The following is a 17559-nucleotide window of genomic DNA, read 5'->3' as shown; positions in this document are numbered from 1 at the left end:
ACTTTCCAAGTTTTTCCAAGTAATGTAATATACCAGTCTTGATATTTTAATCAATATAAACTAATAATTAAAAAAAAATACGGTATTTTAGAACTTTTCTTTTTTCGTCAATCGCGGTTGACGGTCCCTTTAAGATGACTCCATAAAGTGATAAAATTCCTTTGAAGCCTGTTGCTATGTTGGGTATACGCTGTCATGCATAAAAAGTAAAACAATAAAATATATCTTAACTGATGGTTATTTTCACCTTTTGTGAGAAGAAAACACAGGAGTTTTCATAGCATGTTTTATTTAAAAAATTTCACTTAAATACCTCTTAAGTTGAGATTACTTTAGAATTTTGTGAATACTGCCTCTGATTATTATATAAAATGCATTCAGACATATTTGAACCTTTTGCTGGGAAAACTGCCTTTAATGCATGTGCATAAAGTGTCCTGCTAAGTTAGCCTGTGCAGTCTGCACACAATAATCAGGGATGACACTTACTGCCTCAACAGACCTAAATCTTAAGATTGCCTTAAAACCCAATTCTATCAAAGTGGTAAGTGTTGTCCCTGATAAGCCTCTGAAGACTGCACATGCTTATCTGGGAGGATACTTTAGGCATGAAGACTGCACATGCTTATCTGGGAGGATACTTTAGGCATGAAGACTGCACATGCTTATCTGGGGAGGACACTTTAGGCATGAAGACTGCACATGCTTATCTGGGGAGGACACTTTAGGCATGAAGACTGCACATGCTTATCTGGGAGGATACTTAAGCCCTTTGCATGCTGTAAATTTGTCGTCTGCTAAAATGTTGTCTGCTGAATTTCAAAAATTAGCATTTTCTTTGATTTTTTTCAAAGAAAGGTCTTTAATGTAATTTGACTTTCTAAGGGACTACAAATCCGTGAAAATATGTATCTTAAGTGGTAAAGGGATAAGTATATCTTAAGTGGTAAAGGGTTAAGTCTATCTTAAGTGGTAAAGGGTTAAGTGTATCTTAAGTGGTAAAGGGTTAAGTGTATCTTAAGTGGTAAAGGGTTAAGTGTATCTTAAGTGGTAAAGGGTTAAGTGTATCTTAAGTGGTAAAGGGTTAAGTGTATCTTAAGTGGTAGAGGGTTAAGTGTATCTTAAGTGGTAAAGGGTTAAGTGTATCTTAAGTGGTAAAGGGTTAAGTGTATCTTAAGTGGTAAAGGGTTAAGTGTATCTTAAGTGGTAAAGGGTTAAGTGTATCTTAAGTGGTAAAGGGTTAAGTGTATCTTAAGTGGTAAAGGGTTAAGTGTATCTTAAGTGGTAAAGGGTTAAGTGTATCTTAAGTGGTAAAGGGTTAAGTGTATCTTAAGTGGTAAAGGGTTAAGTGTATCTTAAGGGGTAAAGGGTTAAGTGTATCTTAAGGGGTAAAGGGTTAAGTGTATCTTAAGGGGTAAAGGGTTAAGTGTATCTTAAGTGGTAAAGGGTTAAGTGTATCTTAAGGGGTAAAGGGTTAAGTGTATCTTAAGGGGTAAAGGGTTAAGTGTATCTTAAGGGGTAAAGGGTTAAGTGTATCTTAAGGGGTAAAGGGTTAAGCATGTTAAGTATTGTCCTGTGTTGTTCTAGAGTTGCAGTTTGAGCACGTCATGCACACAGAGAACAGAACCAGCGTCCATACAAGGATCATCTGGTCTTGCTGCTGGGCACCTGATGACAAATACTTCTTCACTGCATCCAGGGACAAAAAGGTGCATTCTATCAGATCATCTGTTGTAGTGCAGAGGGGAGGGATGGCTTTTGGGACCCCATTGTGGCCCGCATGCATGGTGCATCAGTTCTAAACTTTTTATTCAAACTTATTCCTTTACTGTTTGCATATTTAATGAACCTTGACAGGTATGACCTTGAAAGACCCACTTTCAGTGATATTGAAATTGTTCCAGTCCACTGCATTTGAAGGTCACCAGATGTCAAAATAGATTTTTAAAATGAAAAAAACCTGTTCTTAATGATTAAGGGTCAAGGGCTTAATATTGGTGGTTGACATTGTATAGTGGTCCTCTACTTAGTTTAAAAAAAATCTTAACACTATATTAAACTGGCCACACCCCAAGGTATAAAATATTTATGTAGAATTATACTGTACATAATATTTAAAATCTTCTTTAAATGTACATAATTTAATAAAAAATAACATAAAAAATCTTCTCTGAAATCTTAAGGGTCAGGGATTAAATAATTGGTGAGGTACTTTATGAATTTGGCCTGTATAAAAGTGTTGTTAAGACCATGCCTCTAGGGTTCTTATTGGCCTACCCAAAGGGTCATATGATTTATTTATTCATATGTTACATAATAATTGTAAAAATCTCTGAAACCGCTAGTCCAGAGCTTTGATATTTGGTATGTAACATCTGTTAGCAGTCCTGACAACCATAACTTTAAAAAATCTAATAAGTTTAAACCAAAAGTCTTTGACATTTTGTATTAAACATGAGAGAGAAGTTTTGTAAAATGTTTATTCATATAATGTAATTCGGGTCAAAACTTGCCGAGCCCCAGAGGTGACACTATTTATATAGAGCTATGTAGCATGATAACTTAAGAATCTTCTTCTTTGAAAACACATTCCCTACAGCTTTAATATTTGGTGACATCAGGTAGTGTTCTTCTGAAAAGTTTGTTCAAATCATGACCCTGGGGTAAAAACTGGCAACACTTTTCACAGACTTTGGCATGTATTGAAGTTTGTCATTCAAAGCTGTAACGATTCACACATCATTCGATTCGATTTCGATACCATCTGGTCCGATTCGATTTTTTCGATTCGATTCAAATTGAATTATTTGCTGCTTATTTTGCAAACTATTTCATGTTTGGTTTGTCCAGGGCATGAATTAATACGTTTGGTATTTGTAATTAACTTATTAAGTTATTATGTTGTACATTTAAAGTGTTTAATTTTTTAAATAAAATTTTAAAACGCACATTGTTTTATGAGTAACCAATTTATTGAACAAAACTTCCGGTTGATTTATTCTTAAATAACATATAATGCAAAATGTATCACATGTGTTTAACAGAAAAAAACAAAAAACAAAAAATCATGCAAATATATAAACAACTTCCAGTTGACTTCTTAACAGAATGCAAACAGTTTAGTAAACAAACCAACTGACTGATCTCAATTTACGTCAACAAAACATGTTTTGCAAGTTGCCTTTGCATCAAAACCTTCGCGAAACCCGAAATGTTCCCATACTTTTGATTTTAATTTTGACGGTGCGTCTTTCAGCGTGGTTTAAGAAAAAAGAAGCCATTTTACCGGTTGATGTAATGCTCAGCATGTTATTCATTCATTCATTGGATGCCATATTAGCTTTTGACCAATCTCAAGACGTATTACAAATGACAAGAACGTTTAGACGACGGATTTGAAAAGTAAGTTTTAAAATGGGGATCACTCAGGTTGCGATGAATCGAATGAAATTGGCTGTATTGGTATCGAAATCAAATCGGCGGCGTTGAACCGGTGTTTCGATGCATCGAACCGAATCGTTACAGCTCTAGTTTCGTGTTGCAAGGCTTTATAATTTTCAGGTTTTTAAATCGCCAAAAGATGCATATAATGTATATTTACGAGCATGGTAAATATTCAGTATCACTGTTTCCTCACAAATATCATTACTACAACGAAAAATTGCGATTTTTTTTTAATTTTGTCAATTTACCAAAATGTGAAAAGGCCCCTTTAAAGAGTAATATAGTTTATATTGACTTAATGACTTGTATAGAGAAACATCTGTTAAATTCTAGAACACAAGGCGACAAAGAGGTGTTATATTTGTGTTGGCATTTAACATCATTTTGTGATTCTTTGGCCCTGCCTAAGTGTGTGGGGTTTGAATTTGTATATTGAACTATAATAACTGTTTTAAAAAGCTTTACTGAAACCACATAGCAATGGCCATTCATATTTGGTATGTGACATCAGATTGTGGTTTTCTACAAAGATTGCTAAAATCAATCCAGTTAATCGACACTGGCCACGCTCCATTTTATAGGTTGACCAGGTTCGTTTTGGCCTTCTTGGTGAATGCATCATGTATTTTCAAGCCAACAATTTCTTTTAGTTCCAAATCATAATTGATGTCTTCATGGTGTTTAAGATTTTTACTTAGACCTGAGAGGTGGGTTAATCACCCGGCTGTTTTACTGTAATTTTGAAACACCCAGCTACTTTGTGGAGCTTCATTAAAAAAAAAAAATATTAGAAAGCTATCCACCTTCTTAAAGTTTAAAATCAAATAGCTTTTTTCTATTGAAGAATCGGATAGCGTAAACACTTTGGCCAGTATGAAAAAAGGCAATATTGCGATGTCTTGCTCTAATTTCAGATCTCCCATTGATAGTTTACAAATGTAATGTTCTGACCTGAGTGACAATTGGAACCTTACAGTTACTTGTGTGACCTCAGGTGGCTGTCTGGTACTGCCCTGCAGCAGACGACAAAGAGCCCAAACTGGCAGGAAAGCTAGATGTAGCAGACTCTGCAACAGCTGTTGATTCTGCACACATGTGTTTGGCAGACGGAAGTTATCTGGTTGCTGTGGGAATGGACAATGGCCAGATACTGCTGTACAGTTGGTTGCTAGGGAGAAATTCACCTTGGCAACAGCTTGTTACCCTTGACAACAGGTATCCTTTGGACTTATAATTTTATCAAGGAGCATTCAAAATGTACTTGTGATTGTCTAAAACAGCATTGATACACTTTAGCCTGTCTCTATTAGCCACCTTATAACAGCTATCATTCTGTTCAATTGTTTTCTTGGAATTTTCCATCTATTTGTACTTTTGACCTTTTATTGATTGCATTTTGTTAAATCAAAGATGTACAATTCCACTTGCCTGCTGGCATAAATGAATTTTTCTTTGGAAGGGTTCAATATCTGATAAACTTGTCTGAGCTGGCAGGCTCATTGTCAGATCAGTCAGCGCTTTGATTTTGAATTATATGAAATATATGAATTATAGTATATGCACATTCTGCACTTTCAAAAACTTAATTCACCTGCCATTACATCCAAATTCTGTTCAGACTCTTGAATTAATGATTATTATTTAAAACGTGTAACATACTCTGATATTAATTTTGATGATTTTATTGTTATGATCACAGTAAAACAAACCTCAACACCTTAGAGCCTGCTTTCTCACAGAGAGCTGCACTTAATGTATCATAAGGGAGATACCGTAATCAATTTTTTTTATCAGCACAATAGATGTACAATAGATGCTTGACGTCACAGGCGCATACTAAACAATTTCGATCAATTTGAATGTTTAGTTTTCACACCTTGGAATGATTGACTCATAACTGCTAAACAGGATGAAGGAATGGCTTTCATTGTGAAAGTACTGGCCTTTGACTGCATATAATAGATGAATGTTAAATACAGATGTAATGACTGATTTTTGTCAGGAGAAATCTTTACTGATTGCTTACTATTGGTTACCGCTTTTTCAACATAGCCTCTTGATAGGACAGGTTAAACTGTACATGGATTACTATACTAGATTACTGTGATTGAAATTAAGGGAAAACATAAAGTAAGTAAGTGCGACATGATTTTGTCAATGTGTGGCTTAAAGAAAGTGTTAACATCCATGTAGATGGTGGCAGAGTATAGTTCTTGACTCTTTGTTGTCACATAAAAATAACTTTCAATAAGCTTTCAGTTTCATTCTTATGGTTTTCAAAAATGTTCTCAGTCTGCAATTTTGGGCCATATAAAAATATAATAAATTGTGCTTGAAAACATAAATTCCCACATATTATAACTCTTATCATTATATCAGTTGTTTGCACATGATAATTATTGACTTTTGAGTAATTATTGTTGTAAGCATCTTTACTATTTTGCATACCTAAATAAAGATATCTCTAGAGGTTACTAGAATAATTATTCTGGGCCACAAAGCTCTTAAAATATCTTTCACTTAAAGCCTTACTTACCATCACTTTTATCAATGGCCAATAACTGTTTTTAACTAATCACCAGCCTGGCCCATCATAAGACGGTGAAGCGTCTCAAGTTTAGACCGTGCCTGGGACTAGCAGGCATCCATGACAACAACCCAGCTATGGCAAAGGCCAAGGACAAAGAAGACTGGTTACAGCTGGCCAGTTGTAGTTCGGACCATTCGGTGAAAATATTTAACATCAGACTGAGTCTATTGACTAAGTGTGCTTAACTGTGGGCTGTGGGTGTAATTTGGGGGGGGGGGGGAGTGATGATTGTTATGTGCAGTTGTTTTGTATACAATCTGTGGTGGTTGAAGCTCTCAGAAACAGGGAAGCTCTAGATGTGATTTATGTGGAAAAAAATTGCAATTAAATTTGATTTGTGTTCTGTTTGGAAATGCTTATATTCAGGGCTTTTGCTGATCAAGTATCATAGAAAAAATTAATTTTTTGTAATAATGTGAAAAAGTATGTGGAAAATACAGTTACAGTGATATGAATTTCAAAAAAGTAAATTTAGAAGCATTTAAATTAACTGAAATGGAATCACAATTATTTTCTTGACATTAAATTATGTGTGAGGATTTGTGTGGGGTCCATCAATGACCAAATCAAATATTCAACAGACAAATATGCCCTAAGTCTTACCTCAGACATACAAAATCCACACATAAAAAGAGCCAACAAATATGCCAACTCATGAATCTAAGAAATTCCATGTCAACGAAATTAAATGATGTCAAAGTATTGAGTTCAGCCATTTTACTGTTAACTGTTCAAACGATCAAACCAACAACTTGTTTTGAGCTGTTGTCTTGTAATTCACATACTCAAAAAGGAGAACTTAAATAAAGAACAAATTAAACGCATGACAATGCTATGAACTGTTATACATGTTCTTATGTTTTCTTGTGGTTTATTGGAAATTACAAATTATTTTATTTCGTTCATTTGTTGTTCCTCCCTTTGAAAAGGAAGTGATAAGATTATTGGTACATGCTTTATCCTTAGAAATAAATTATTACAGAAAATACAAACATGCATTGTTATGACATAATGATAATGTTTCATGCAAATATTTCTTGTAAAGTTCTTTTAAATTGTAGACAAATGGTGGACATGCACCAAATGATAAGAAAGTTTGTTGGTGTTGATAGATTATCATTTTTATGCCCCGGGGACATAGATCAGTTGAACTGTCCGTCTGTCAGTATGTGCGTCCGTCCGAAAACTTTAACATTGCCCATAACTTTTTCAATATTGAAGATAGCAACTTGATATTTGGCATGCATGTGTATCTCATGGAGCTGCACATTTCGAGTGGTGAAAGGTCAAGGTCATCCTTCAAGGTCAAATATATGGCTTCAAAGCAGTGCAGTAGGGGGCATTGTGTTTCTGACAAACACATCTCTTGTTATACGTGGCTATGGTAACATGAAGGCACACCATATACACAAATGATTTTGGTAATGTGGTCTCCAGATGTCATCATTGATATAACTAATGCAAGCTTTGTTGTGTGACAGCTTATATGTACACAATATTTGGCTCCTGTTTATAGAAGTTGGGTTTATTGGTTTGCTTTCGTGGGCTCTAGAATAGTCCATACAATTTTAGTTTTCTTCCAATATCCAGTCCAACAGAGAGGACATTTTTAGATTCAGTCATATTAACTCAGAAATTGTACAAAAATGACCGCTTGAATGATCTGAAATCAACTTACACAAAGTGCTCAAGGGCTTACTACCCTGATTAGACACTGCAAGCCAACAATGTACTGATAAACAAAATACCATATACTCAATGAATGAACCATGGATGGTCCTTAATTTACCATTCATATTTCAGGGTGCAGTATCACGTGACTTTTTGGGGTTCCACTTTTTAACTTTGATAGATTTAACACGACTGTAAACGGTGCTTTATTTCAAATAACTTTTACAAACAAGTTTTCTTAAGAATTTCAACTAGTGCATAAAATACAGATTTTTATGCTGTTTATGGCAATGTGATATACATTAGAATTACTTTATTTAATAAGCATGTGTTCTTGCTAAAAAATGTCATTTTTACTGCATAAGTTGTACACAGTAAATGGCCGGTTATGTTTCACGCAACGTATTGTCAACGATTTCAGACGTATTTAAGGATTTATTCTTATACCTTATCAGCACAAACTGCAAGAAAAAGTGTCTTTTATTCACTGTAGATTTTTGCAAATGTATTTCAATAACTTAATTTACATATTTGCAAACATAAAATTCTTTAAGGCATGATTACATTCTGTCCAGCTCGTGTGTAAACCCCTGAAAACCTCATTGATTCTGCACCCTGATTTCTAATTATAAACATGGCTATCATTGGGCCAGGTATTTTTCCTTAAAGGGCAACTTTTAAAACAACATGTGGGGCAAGGCTTTTTTTTCTGACTATGTATACAATTAAAATGGACTTGGACTTTTCATATATATTATATATATCTATATATATGTATGACAGAAAGAAAACAACATTTGAAAGGTTTGTAGTATTTTCTTTTTTTAACCACAATAAATTGTGTTCCAAAACAAGACAACATCATTATAAACATGCTTTTGATTGCATGTATAATAAAAACTGTACACTAAATAATAAAAAGACTACTAACAAAAATTAAGAAATTATTATGGTAAATAAGTTGAAACTATGCTATAATTTACAGCATACAGTCTATGTACATTTGGGTGTATAGCTTTTTTACTTTGTTTTATTTACATAATAGAAAGCATCACTTCACAAAGATTATTAAAATATTATTATTTAAATAATAAAAATGTATATAATATACAACCAAATCAAATAATCTTAATACTATAAAAGAAACATACACAGTTTCCTCATGACATAAATATTTCTTGATTTAATCATCATTAAGTTTTTCTAAACTTGAAACACATGTTAGTATTCAAAAACAGCACAATGCCTGTCATTATTGTTGCTATTTTAATCAACAATTAGACACAAAAATGCCATTTAAATATACATGTTGGTATACAACAATATATATATAACAAATACAAAACACTATTATAAATTATAATTCAAATGATTTGTACACCATAAAATCCATATACAAAATACATCCATGAATATCTTTAATAGGATATAAAATCTATCATTCTGCCTACACAGTGCTGATGTGTACATGAACAGTACATCAAGGCTTGACAATAAAGGTAGTCTGATTTTCCAAGACAAACTTAAGATCTGGGAAAGACAAAAAATAATAGTATTGTCCGACTGGACAATCGAAAAAAATCAAAGTCTTCCCTTTCTCTTATAAACCAGCAAGAAAACTGGTAAAAAATAAGTAATTTGGCTGAATTTACTAATAAAACTTTATGTTGACATTTAAATGAAAGCATAATAAGTATTCCAATACTTACAGCACAAGGTTGTTAAAAAGGGAGATTTTTTAGCATAGTTCAAGTAACAACAGTGTTATGGTTAGTTCCCTTATATTCTTGCTTGACTTTTCTTTACATCCATTTCTTAACATTGTTAAAAGTTGACAAGCATTCCAAAGTTCCACATGTAGTCAGTTTGTTTGGTTTTATAAATATTTTGTCAGTTTGTTTGGTTTTAGTTACATTTTGTTATGCCCAACAATTGGCCCTTAAACTATGAATGCATAGCATTTATAACATCACAGTGATCTATAATAGAGTAAATTACTATGTTAGTAATTTTGCATCATTGGTGTGTGTAAATGCATGGCAATTATAACATCACTGTGATTTATAATAGAGTAAATTACGAGGTCAGAAATTTTGCATCATTGGTTTGTGTAAATTTTACTGAAAGATTAGGGCAGCACAAGGAGATGATCTTTTTGTCATGCTGTGCTTCTAATGCTGTTTCTAATATATTTTTATAATATATATAATACATATAAATGTTTCTACTAATGCCTCTAATAATGTTAACAATTTGTTAAAATACTGAAAACCAATTTATACATTATACAGGAGGCAGCAGTGTTTGAACATCATTTATCAAATTATTGATACAGATACGAAATCTTTGATCATCCAATAAGGAAAAATAAACAAGAATGTCATATCAGAAGGGAGGTAACATTTATCCGCCCAATAAGGGGGAGCAACCAATAATGTTTAAATAAAGGGTAACAACCTTTGAATCGTCCAATAAAGCGAAGCTGCCTCATTAAACTAGAGCTTTGTCACAGACGTGATGTATACCCCCACATGCCGCATTGACACAGACTATTTTGCAAGCTGTTTTCACAAAACAAGAGAATCTAAATGGTGATTTTTAAGAATTATTATGCCATTATTATTAATGGCCATTTTGACCTTTGAACTCTTGAATTCTTTCGCATGACAGGCTGTCCGATGACTGTGAACAAAATTAATGTACAAAGTCATTTTAAAATCTCACAATGAATGACATAGTTATGGCCTGGACAAGCTCAATTATGGCCATTTTTCACTTTTGAACTCCAAGTGCGACCTTGACCTTCAAGATATCGACGTAATTCTTTCGCATGACACATTGTCCAATGATTGTGAACAAATGTGACAAGTAATTTTAAAATATCACAATGAATGACATAGTTATGGCCCGGACAAGATCATTTACGGCCATTTTTTACCTTTGAACTCACAGTGTGACCTTGGAGATATTGACGTAATTCTTTCGCGCGACACACCATTCAATAATGGTGAACAAATGAGTCATATGATTTTAAAATCTCACAATGAATGACATAGTTATGGCCCGGACAAGCTCATTTATGGCCATTTTTGACCTTTGAACTCAAAGTTTGACCTTAACCTTGGAGATATCAACATAATTCTTTCCCAAGACACACCGGCAAATGATGCTGAACAAATGAGCCAAATTATTTTTAAATCTTGCAATCAACAACATAGTTATGACCCAGAAAGCTCATTTATGGCCATTTTTGACCTTTGAACTTAAAGTGTGACCTTGACCTTGGAGATATCAATGTAATTCTTTCGCGCGACACACTGTCCAATGATGGTGAGCAAATGTGCCAAATGATTTTAAAATCTCGCAATGAATGACATAGTTATGGCCCGGACAAGCTAATTTATGGCAATTTTTGATCTTTGAACTCAAAGTGTGACCTTGACCTTGGAGATATCGACATAATTCTTTCGCGTGACATACCGTCCAATGATGGTGAACACGTTTTCCAAATGATTTTAAAATCTCGCAATAAATGATAAGGTTATGGCCCGGACATGCATTTGACCTGTCTTTGAACTCAAAGTGTGACCTTGACCTTGGAGATATCGACAAAATTCTTTCTCGGGACACACCGTCCAATGATGGTGAACAAATTTGCCAAATGATTTTTAAATCTCACAATAGATGATAAAGATATGGCCCGGACATGTATTTGACCTTTGAACTCCAAGTGTGACCTTGACCTTTGAGATGTTGACGTACTTCTTTCGCGCGACACACCATACCATGATAGTGAACAAATGTACCAAGTCATTTTAAAATTTAACGATAAATGACATAGTTATGGTCCGGACAAACTTTCGGTTTAAAACGCACTAAGTGACCCTGTGACCTAGTTTTTGACTCGGCATGACCCATATTTAGTCTTGACCTTGACATCATCTACATACAACTTCTGACCAAGTTTGGTGAAGATCGGATGAAATTTTTGGGACAGACAGACAGACCGACAAAGTGATCCAATATAGCCCCCATTACCAGTAATGGGGGTATAACAACCTGTACCATGGGAAAACAACCAAAATGTTAAAGAAAGTTAATTTTGAAGTTCTATGAGTAATGGTAATCAGCAAAACCAGTACCTTTACCCCTTTAGAAAATTATGTATTATGGTTAATAAAGACAGGAAACCTTTGAGCCCTTAATATGAGAAACAAATAAGAATATTTAATAAATGCAGTTGTTGCATGGTTTATGTAAAGGAAGACATAATTGCAGGCCAAAACCAACACTTTTTTAACAATGTTCAAATTCTAATAGTGGTATTCAACAGTGATATGAAAACATTAATACATTTACCAATATGCCACAACTGACAGAGGCTATGATTATTGTAGATGAAACAATATGAGATAGGGTGCCACAAATACATCCAGTTTTGTTAACTGGTTTGTATGGCTTTCTATCCATTTTCGTTTTGTATGCAATATGCATTCAACTTTGCCAATACTCTAGGGTGACTAGCTATATAATTCCTGTTTCTAACTTTGAGTTTTTAACAAAATACAGTTTGAGTCTTATTTCAGTTCAATTAATTAATCTGTTCAGTATTAAAGCCACACACAAAAGTCCTTGTAAAATTCCAGGCCCGCATTCTTTTCAGTGTTGATTGCTTTGAACATGTTGGTACTGCGATAATCATACGGCCTTCAATTTGAATATAAAGACATGAACTATCCATTCACTATAGTAGCATATTCAAGTCAATGCCTTCAAAAGGTACACTTAAAGACAATACCGGTAAGTCTGTTGATAACTAAATTCCAGCTTGAAATCCTTACTGAATGTTGAAGATGACATTCACATTCAGTGCATCCTTCCTGTTTAGAACAACGCTACGCTTGACAAGGCAAACTAGCACAAATTTTGTGAAAAGTTCTTATCACAATTCCAGATCATAATTCTTATTTCTGTTCAAAACCAGCAAGAACACCTTCCAGCATCCTTACAGCAATTATTACCAATAATATTCAGTCTCCTTTCTGTCAAGGACTTTTATACGAACAAGAAAACAAGAGGGCATGAAAGGCCCAAAGTCGCTCACCTGAGATTACAAGATATTATTGGGGCAAATCTCCTGACCAAGTTTCATGAAGATCGAAAAATAAATGTGGCCTCTAGAGTGTTAACAAGTTTTACTATAGCCATATAAGGAAAAATGCCCCGCCCCCTGACGGCCATGTTTTTCAACCAACCAGCATCATTTTCGAACTCATCCAAGATATTATTTTGATGAATCTTCTGACCAAGTTTCATGAAGATCGGACAATAAATGTGGCCTCTAGAAAGTTAACAAGATTTTACTACAGCCATATATAGCCATAAGGAAAAATGCCCCGCCCCTTGGCATCCATGTTTTTCAAGCAAACGTTACCATTTTCGAACTCATTCAAGATATCATTTAGACCAATCTTCTGACCAAATTTCATGAAGATTGGACAATAAATGTGGCCTCTAGAGTTTTTACAAGGCTTTACTATAGCCATATAAGGAAAAATGCCCCGCCCCCTGGCGGCCATGTTTTTCAACCAACCGGCATCATTTTCAAACTCGTCCAAGATATTATTGGGATGAATCTTCTGACCAAGTTTCATGAAGATCAGACAATAAATGTGGCCTCTAGAAAGTTAGCAAGATTTTACTATAGCCATTTATAGCCCTATAAGGAAAAATGCCCGGCCCCTTGGCAGCCATGTTTTTCAAGCACACGTTACCATTTTCTAACTCATCCAAGATATCATTGAGACCAATCTTCTGACCAAATTTCATGAAGATCGGAAAATAAATTTGGCCTCTAGAGTGTTAACAAGGTTTTACTATAGCCATATAAGGAAAAATGCCCCGCCCCCTGGCGGCCATGTTTTTCAACCAACGGGCATCACTTTGGAGCTCTTCAAGATATCATTGGGATGAATCTCCTGACCAAATTTCATGAAGATCGGACAATAAATGTGGCCTCTAGAGAGTTAACAAGATTTTACTATAGCCATATTTAGCCATATAAGGAAAAATGCCCTGCCCCTTGGCAACCATGTTTTTTAAGCAAACGTTACCATTTTAGAACTCATCCAAGATATCAATGAGACCAATCTTCTGACCAAATTTTATGAAGATTGGACAATAAATGTCTCTAGAGAGTGAACAAGGCAAATGTTGACGTCGCACAACGCACAACGCACCACCGACAAAAGGCGATCACAAAAGCTCACCATGAGCAAATTGTGCTCAGGTGAGCTAAAAACACTTTCTAATTGAATTCAAAATATAGGCTCTGTGCTGAACAATCCAGTCCCTCTTTCCTGTGATCTCACTCATCTGTGCTGAACAATCCAGTCCCTCATTCCTGTGATCTCACTCGATGCCAAACGTACTGGTCTCCTCTACAGCCGTGACAAGTTTCTCGAATAGCATGTCAAAGGTCGTGTAGGAAGGCAGGTCGAGTCGATTGAAACACGTGTGAGCCCTGTAACCAAAAGTGTAGGTTGAGTTTTGTTCTATTTATGTTGTTAAGGGTTTAATTGACTTTATATTACTGAGCACTTCTTTTTACTTTATTTACAATTCAAAACAAGTCCATGTAGTTATTTGCTAGGAACAGAATGTTCAGATTCAATAGAGTCATGGCTTTATTGCTGGCCTTGCATGCCATTAGAGTTTTATCTTCATAGTGATGTGATACAGAGTACATGTATTAAGACAGGAATTGCAAACTGACAGGTGTACTTAAGTTTTGTTGTAGTAAAAAATACAAACCAGTATAAAGACTTGCTTCAAGGTTACGCTTTCATGAATCCAATGGAAACATACCAAATTTGTTAATAAATCCCCGAATTATCAATTTTAATTCAAATTAATCAATGAAAACACATGTGTTTATTAAATTAATCCAATCGAAACAAATCAAATTTGTAAATTGTTCTCATCAAAATATATATAATTTATTAATTTATCCCTATAGAAATGCATAAAACTTCCATTAATCTCACACAAGTATATGTCAATTTGAAATTTCTTCCTATCTTCAATCTACAATCCATACCTAGGGAGACTTGTGACTTTGCCCCACTTCTCGATGCAGAATTTCCGCGGCCCGTTGCTGCCCCTAAGGGCTGCAAACCCCTCGTATGGAATACTGGACGTCCCAGTCACAAACTGTAGCAGGCGTAGGCGTCGCTCGTTGTCAAATTTCTCAATGGCCTCCCAGAACCAGATTATCACCTGATTTAAATTATGGTAGCCTGAAACACAAGCAGTTTGCATGAATATACATTTTGTGTCATATATAAACGAGTTTTCTCCACAACATTTACAACAGGATCAATCTTTCTTTTATTTTATCATTATTATCATAAATCGCCTCGAAAGTCCAGATTGCTTTTTTTATCTTTTTTTTTAAAGAAAACAATCTAGACTTATGACTGAGTTTTTACGATTGGAAGGCCTATAAATATGTTAATTTATTCTTAAACAGGTCTTTTTATGTTTTAGGTAAAAATTATGCAAGATAAATCCTACATTTTTTTTGTATGAAAAAAAGCTAAGAAAGGCAAAAACAACTATAATCTGCTAATAATGACACTTTGTTTTTGGTGGGTTAATGCATTAAAACATCAAATGCAATAGTAAATGCATAACTATGAGAGCATGAAATCCACATTACCGATTCCAAATGTACACTTGATAAGTATGGGCCTTGCTCTGTGAAAAGGCAGTTGTGTAAAGTGCCTGCACAGGCTTATCAGGGACAACACTTTCGGCTTTTATGATATTTTTTGTTTAAAGAAAGTCTCTTCTTTGCAAACATCCAATTTAGGCTGAAAGTGTCGTCCCTGATTTGCCAGTGGACTTTACAGACTTATTTGGGACGACACTTTACAGATACAAGAATAAATTCACTACTATTTTTCACCTACCTGATCTATACTCAGTGTTCTTCCGCCAGTCGTTAATATCAATCTCAACGGTTCCCGCAATAACGAGCTCCAGTTCCCGAGCATCGAACACTGACACAATCCTGGGATCCAGCACTTCCAGGAAGCCCTAGTAGTGCAGATATAGAGATGTTAATACCACCCTACCTGTCTTACATCATAAACAAAGGGCTTTGCATAGCAAAATGTTTGTTAGGCTTTGTAGTGTGAAATGAAAATCATAATGTTCAAAAGTGCTTCGGGGGGGGGGGGGGCTGAGAAATCCAAGATGGCCACCAAAAAAAAAAGTTACTAATATGGCTACATAAATAAGAAAAAAACTCTTTGAAGCCAAGATGCCCCCCCCCCCCCCCAAAAAAAAAGAAAGTCACTGGGTCAAGTGTCGTCCCAGATAAGCCTAAGAAATTTGCACAGGCTTATCAAGGTCGACACTTTTCACTTTTACTGTATTTTTTGTTTTAAGAAAGACTATTTTTGACAAAAATCCAGTTTAGGGGGAAAGTGTTGTCTGATTGGCCTGTGTTGACTGCACAGGCTAATCTGGGATGACACTTTACGCATATGCATAAAAGCCCCATTTCTCATAGAGCGCCTCTTTTTTAAAAAAAATTTGTTCTTTTTCTTACAGAAATTTCTTTAAGCAAACAGCGCAGACCCAGATGAGACCCCGCATCATGCGGCATCTCATCTGGGTCTACGCTGTTTGCCAAGGCCTTTTTTCGAGACGCTAGGCATAAATGGGTTAATTTCCCGTTCTTTTTCTGTGATATATACCTTGATGATGCAGTCCGTCTGCTCGGTCACACCACGCTCCAGACGCCATTTCACCATCCGCTCCAGATACTCCTTCTTGTTCTTCTCGGTCACTGGGATGTTGCGGCCGTTTGGTTTTAACTCTCTTTCGGTCACCTGCAACATGGGAATAAATTAAATGGCTGGATTTGTAAAGGTACCAATGTCATTTTGTGTCCTTGTTGTATTAACACAAGGATGTCTCTGCACCTTTGCTATTACTGATAGATTACTGATTCAGTTTGTGTTTTAGCCAGACCACAGGGCCCGTATTCACCAACAAATTCTTATACTTAATATTAAAGAATAGACCTACACCCCCAAATACATACATCAAAGTTTGAATAAAAATGATGCCATTGTCATTAACAAACTGTTCTAAATAAAGAATGTTGTAATTACAGATATGAGATGTCATGGTATTCTTAACTTTACAGCATTTCAAAAACAAGAGGGCCACCAGGCCCTAAGGCGCTCACCTGAAAGCCAAAGGAACTAGACTATTCTGAAAAAAATGCAAGCTGATTCATGAAGATTATTTTGGACCAAAAAAGTGACTTATAACATGTTTTTTTATATTTGACCTTCTGACCTAGTTTTTGAGCTCATATGACCAAGCTTCAATCTCTGGCAAAATTTCATTGGGACAAATGTTCTGACCAAGTTTCATGAAGATTGGCCAATAAATGTGGCTAATATAGTGTCAACAAGTTTTCACTAAAGCCATATAAGGACAACTGCCCCCCCCCCTGGCGGCCATGTTTTTCAACTAACCATAACCATTTTCAAACTCACTCGAGCTATTGTTAGAACAACTGTTCTGATCAAGTTTCATAAAGATTGGATAATAAATGTGACTTCTAGAGTGTTAACAAGGTTTTGTAGTAAATAGCCATTTAAGGAACAAGATGCGTTTGTGAAACACAATGTCCCCCTATATGATGTTTGACCTTGAAGGATGACCTTGACCTTGTGAAGGATGACCTTGACCTTGACCTTTCACCACTCAAAATGTGCAGCTCCATGAGATACACATGCATGTCAAATATCAAGTTGCTATCTTCAATATTG

General features: G+C 35.2%; 2 protein-coding genes across 2 annotated transcripts in view; one reads left to right on the top strand and one right to left on the bottom strand.

Annotated features, from left to right (window-relative positions):
- The window catches only part of LOC127855015 (elongator complex protein 2-like), a 37267-nt gene extending 27665 nt beyond the window's left edge, over positions 1-9602 (top strand). The window contains 3 exon segments of the mRNA XM_052390313.1: positions 1588-1709; positions 4439-4659; positions 6027-9602. Coding sequence (XP_052246273.1) covers positions 1588-1709; positions 4439-4659; positions 6027-6219 — 536 coding nt within the window. The 3' untranslated portion in view covers positions 6220-9602.
- LOC127854982 (E3 ubiquitin-protein ligase HECW2-like) overlaps positions 8502-17559 on the bottom strand; it is an 81876-nt gene continuing 72818 nt past the window's right edge. Inside the window, 4 exon segments of the mRNA XM_052390191.1 lie at positions 8502-14228; positions 14805-15003; positions 15679-15805; positions 16471-16605. Of these exon segments, the coding sequence (XP_052246151.1) occupies positions 14117-14228; positions 14805-15003; positions 15679-15805; positions 16471-16605 (573 nt within the window). The 3' untranslated portion in view covers positions 8502-14116.

The sequence above is a fragment of the Dreissena polymorpha genome, chromosome 13 (assembly GCF_020536995.1).
Source record: "Dreissena polymorpha isolate Duluth1 chromosome 13, UMN_Dpol_1.0, whole genome shotgun sequence".
NCBI classification, from domain to species: domain Eukaryota; kingdom Metazoa; phylum Mollusca; class Bivalvia; order Myida; family Dreissenidae; genus Dreissena; species Dreissena polymorpha.
Note: the sequence above shows the minus strand (reverse complement) of the source record. Positions and strands in the feature narration are given on the sequence as shown.